General features: G+C 48.6%; 1 protein-coding gene across 1 annotated transcript; it reads left to right on the forward strand.

The window, feature by feature from the left end:
• The first annotated feature begins 924 nt into the window (after window positions 1-924).
• Window positions 925-4658, forward strand: AP5Z1 (adaptor related protein complex 5 subunit zeta 1). The gene has a single exon (XM_063452919.1). It carries the CDS (start codon window positions 979-981, stop codon window positions 3373-3375), a length of 2397 nt encoding a protein of 798 aa, XP_063308989.1. The 5' UTR covers window positions 925-978; the 3' UTR covers window positions 3376-4658.
• The last annotated feature ends 731 nt before the right edge of the window (window positions 4659-5389 follow it).

Genomic DNA, 5389 nt, shown 5'->3' on the forward strand with positions numbered 1-5389 from the left:
GGATATTAATACCCCGGGGGGGGGCAGGTTATAGGATATTAATACCCGGGCGGCAGGTTATAGGATATTAATACCCCTGGGGGGGGGGGGGGTTATAGGATATTAATACCCCGGGGGGGCAGGTTATAGGATATTAATACCCCAGGGGGGCAGGTTATAGGATATTAATAACCCGGGGGGGGGGCAGGTTATAGGATATTAATACCCCGGGGGGGAAGGTTATAGGATATTAATACCCCGGGGGGGCAGGTTATAGGATATTAATACCCCGGGGGGCAGGTTATAGGATATTAATACCCGGGCGGCAGGTTATAGGATATTAATACCCCAAGGGGGGCAGGTTATAGGATATTAATACCCCGGGGGGGCGGCAGGTTATAGGATATTAATACCCCGGGGGGGCAGGTTATAGGATATTAATACCCCGGGGGGGGCGGGTTATAGGATATTAATACCCCGGGTGGGGCGGTACGAGCTATAAACATCTCCCCCGGGGCGGAACCTTAGTGCTCGGTGTTGGCGGAAGTTGTTTGGTTACGGACCGGAAGCCGGAAGGTATTTCCTGTCGGACTCGCGGTGATGCTGAGCGCGGTTGGGGGAGTTATTTCCTGTCGGACCGGTTATTCAGTGATGTATATCCGGTGTATATCCTGCGGCCATGCTGAGTGCGGTGGGGGAGTTATTAGCGGACGGACCGGAAGCTGGGTTGTGGCGGCAGTCATGCTGATTGCGGTGGGGGAGAGCCGGAAGGTATTAGCTGTCGGACTGGTTGTTGCAGCATATTTCCGGTGTGTTCAGTGATGCTGAGTGCGGTGGGGGAGGTATTTGCTATCGGACCGGTTATTCAGTGATGTATTTCCGGTTGTTGCAGTCTATTTCCGGTTGTTGCAGTATATTATTTCCGGGTTTTGCAGTCTATTATTTCCGGTTGTTGCAGTCTATTATTTCCGGTTGTTGCAGTGTGTTTCTCCTGCAGTCATGCTGAGTGCGGTGGGGGAGAGCCTGCTTTCTCAGGCCCGGGAGCTGCCGGACGCGGAGCTGTTGGGGTTCAGTTCGCGCTCCGTGTCCCCCCAGCCGGGGCCGCACACTCTGGACGCCCTGCGGCGGCTGCACCTGGTGCTGGCGGCCGGGGGGCAGCGAAGGGGCCGGGGGGGTCTGGGGCCCGGCTTCCCGGAGCGTCTGGAGGCCATGCTGGGCGAGCTGTCCATCCCGGGCCAGGTCCGGGCCGTGTGTGCCGCCATCCTGTGCGAACTGGCCCCCGGGCCGCCCCTGGGACTGAGCGGGACGGACAGCATGGCGGCCTCGGTGCTGCTCGCCCGGGGCAATGACTGCGAGCTGCTGGCCCTGGGCCACAGAGTGTGCCGGCTCCTGGAGCCCCGGGCCCCCGAGGGCCACAGCCTGAGAGCCCTGCTGCCTGTGCTGCTGAGAGTGGTGATCCTGCGGCCGGAGCTGCTGGACGAGGACCAGGTGAACGTGGTGAACAGGAAGCTGGCGGACTGGCTGCGGTATGCCACCATGCACCCGGGCGGACCCCCGACACCGGGCGGCTTCTTCACCAGCCCCCGCAACAAGCAGCCCAGTCTGGTGGCCGAAGTGGACGGGGCTGTGGCTACCGACTTCTTCACTGTGCTGAGCTACAGTCAGCATTATACCGAAGAAAAATGGCTGAATGTGTGCGGCTTTTCCGTGCTGCGAAGCTGGTTGCTGCGTTACGGCGCAGCGGTGACGGCTGGCTGTTCAGACGACCGGTCAGAAACCGACGGCTCTGTCATTTCAATGGTGTCTGCATCCTCCACAACAAGCCGACTGCTGCCGCCACGGGAAAGGCTGAGGGAGAAGGGATACGAGTACTGTGTACGACTAGTGGAACAAAGTAACCGCAAACCTCTGAAGAAGATGGACGCCGATCTGCAGAGAGCGTGCCTGGTCGAAGCTGTCACTTTAATGGACCTCATCTGTAAACAGGATGTCACCTACCTGTACCGCACGCTTCCTCTGCTTAAGATCTTGCAGGGGCGGCTTTGCACAGACCCTTCTCTGGCTGCAGTGCTACTTCCAGTTGCCCAGTTCTTCCTAAATCACAGCGAAGCTGCTGCGGTGGATGCGGAAGCCATGTACAGACATTTATTTTCCAAGGTTCCGTCTGAGCTATTTCACCAGCCGCTCTTTGCATTTCAGTTTATCAGGTTTTGCAGGGCCAACAGCTGCTTCCTTGGGGAGAATGTGGAGGCCTTCAGAGGGAGCTTTCCCAATCTGCTGAAGTTTTTGGCATGGAATTGCCCTTCTCTTATATCGGAGTTTCAGATTTTGCTTCCTGCTCTCATCACTTTAGAATCAGGAATTGAAATTCTTCATTCATTGCTTGACCTGCCATGTCTGACCGCTGCTTTAGAGATCCAACTCAAGTCTGTTGCAGTTTCTGAAAAATCTGTTATGGACACGGCAACAATCCCGACCAGCTCGGCAGAGCCCTTCCGACATCCAATCTACAAGAGAATGTTCCAGTATCTCTTGCGCAATGAGGCATGGTCTTTGCCTCCACCAGAAGGTTTCCTTGTGCTCCGAAAATTCCTTGCAGACACTAGTAACTCTCCTCGTGTCTTGCAGTGTGCACAAATTGTGCCATGCCTCCTTCAGGTTTATTTTCTCACAGTTCTAAAGCTTGCAGATGGGGATCTAATCCACAAACTGGTTCTGACCATTCTGGAAAGAAGCCATAATCTCTACAACTCTGGAAATTTCCCATCTGAGGTTCACAAAGTCCTTAGTTCTCATCTTTCCCATCTTTGCCGCTTACATCCTTCAGTAGTTGTGGAATTGGCAAAAGAGCTCCTGGAGTTTATAAGTACGATTGGTAATGTCCAAAGCAAGGAACCCCTATTCACACGTGTGGTATGGGCCATGGGTGAATATTTGTCTGTTTTCTATGACCGAAGATGCACTGTGGATCAAGTGAACAGGTTTTTTGAAGTTTTGGAGGCTTTGCTTTTTGAGATTACACAGGTTCGTGGTGCTTCAAGTGCTCCTGTGTGTTCCCCACGTGTTATCACCACACTTATGACTACTCTTGCTAAACTGGCCTCCCGCAGTCAGGATCTGATTCCCAGAGTTTCTCTGTACTTGTCTAAGATGCGGTCATGTGTGCAAAGCTCAACCATGATCTCTGTTTATGGAGAAGAAGACAGTGAACAAATTCTTATTAGAGCTACAGAGCTTCTAAACCTTCTCAAACTACCCAGTGTGGCACAGTTTGTACTGACCCCTTCCCCTGAGGTCCGAAATCCAAGTTATCACCATGACAAGTGTTCGTTTTTACCGCTCGCTCTTCGCACCTCGAGCCGCTTATTGGACAAAGATAGGTTCCAGAGTGATTGACGGTGGACATTTCTTGTCTTCTATTCTGAGCAACTTAAAAAAAAAAAAAAGGGAAACAAATCTTGCACTGTATTACAATGTCAGGTTACAACTTGTTTTTTGTTTGCCTGCAAAGGCATTTGTTTCACATTTGCACTGCTAAGAAAAAGTATTTTGCACATAATCTACATGTATTATAAGGGAATAATTGCAGAACACGCAGACTAGATAGCATTTTAATCTTATTACAGTACAGGAGCCAATATAAGAAAATGTACACAAGGATGAAAAAAATACAGCTTCTGATTAAGCTTACAATCCGTAATTATTTAACCTTGTCATTTAGGTCCAGCAAATATTATTGTGGACTTTAATTACTGAAGCACAATTTGTGTATTTATGGAACTTGCTCAAAAATAATCTAGTCTGTAAAGCAGGGTCTTAAAGTTCATGCGCGGCCCCCTTAATATATAACCGGCCTGGATCAATCTATCCTAGAATAGACCGATGTCTGAGTTTTTGACTGAGTCAGGTTTTATTTGCAGAGGTTCAGCAGACAGAGCAGGGAAGCAACCTTCATTTCCAGCTCAGCCATACTATAGCTGTGTATTTTGTGTATCTATGTGGGAATTGGCACCCATCTGGTATTATGAGTCTCTGGCCCCTATAAAAGATGGCCCCGTGTTATTTGACTGTCAGACTAAGCTTTAGCACCATTTGTGATGTGACTGTGATCCTAAACTGCACTGAACACTTTATTATTATTATTAACATAATAATTATAGAAAGGATTCAGTGATTGTCCTGAGTGATCATAATAAGCTCTGGAATCAATACTGATTGGTAAAGTGGGAGGAATTCCAGTAGCTGAGCATGAACTGTGGCAAAGTTGGGGGAAGGCTATTTTTGGTGTAAAAAATGAATATCCCCAAAAGGAACTTTTGGCATCAAATTTAATTTTTATAAAACAAGTGAACCGGTTCGGGGTTTAAGTTTCTAGTAAAAGGAGACTAAAAGTAAGTAGAGGGTTTTGCACGGAGAGCAGCTGGTTTGTCGTTTTAGCTGTTGAATAGTTTGAGTGTCCGAATGCTGCACTCCGGAGTAACGGGCTACACACTGCGTTCTGAACCAACGGCTCTCAATGCAAAACCCTCTGCTTGATTTTAGCTTCACCCGTCTGCAAGAAATACACCATGTACCGGTGTAACCCATTACTCCGGAGTGCAGGAGCTTAAATAATGCATTATTCACTAGGCACTTAGTATGTATTGAATCCTACAGACTGCCAGTAATATGCCAATAAATACTCATAGAAATCTGTCAGTAATGAGGAGATTATCTCTATGTTTGTGAAAGAGTGAACCTGATATAAAGAGAGTACCGGTATGTAACATATCAATAAACGTAACAGAATATGAAAATGAATTGGTGTATGTTTAGTGTCCTTGCACTATACACTCTGCTCAGTGTGTCTCATGTTTATTTCATGGCTTGTATCTCCTGAATATCTGTGTACGAATACCCCGCTTACCTTATGACTTACACACTACTTCCAACTTGGAGACATGTCGGAGGAATTAACTCGGGCACAAACAGAGCTGTGATAATGTATGCATGTGGCTGGCAGCCCTGATTTGTAATATATTTATTTTGCAGCTAGTCTCTATTTACAAAGCAAATCCCCATCCTGCTTGCCCCCCCCCATTCCCAGCAAGTTTCCATAATGTGAGACCCCCATTCCCTGCATGTCGCCAGGCCCCCCATTACAAGCAGGTAATCATTAACAAAGTTAGACCAGCCACACATAAGATTTTTACCAAGATGTGTAGTAGCCGAAAAGTTGTATGGTTTTCCAATAATATCTGCCTTAACATCCACTATATGCACTCGGTCAAACTTCCTTCATGGTTACTAATACCCTGGTAGTGGTCTACCATGATGTTGAGCCCCTACGGGTGAGAATCCCTGGGAGTGGTCTACCATGATGTGGAGCCCCTACGGGTCTACCATGATGTGGAGCCCCTACGGGTGAGAA

This window comes from Pelobates fuscus, chromosome 4 (genome assembly GCF_036172605.1).
Source record: "Pelobates fuscus isolate aPelFus1 chromosome 4, aPelFus1.pri, whole genome shotgun sequence".
Classification (NCBI taxonomy): domain Eukaryota; kingdom Metazoa; phylum Chordata; class Amphibia; order Anura; family Pelobatidae; genus Pelobates; species Pelobates fuscus.

What these genes read in the sequence shown, in the direction of transcription:
- AP5Z1 (XM_063452919.1), top strand. Translation starts at nt 979, where the DNA reads ATGCTGAGTGCGGTGGGGGAGAGCCTGCTTTCTCAGGCCCGGGAGCTG.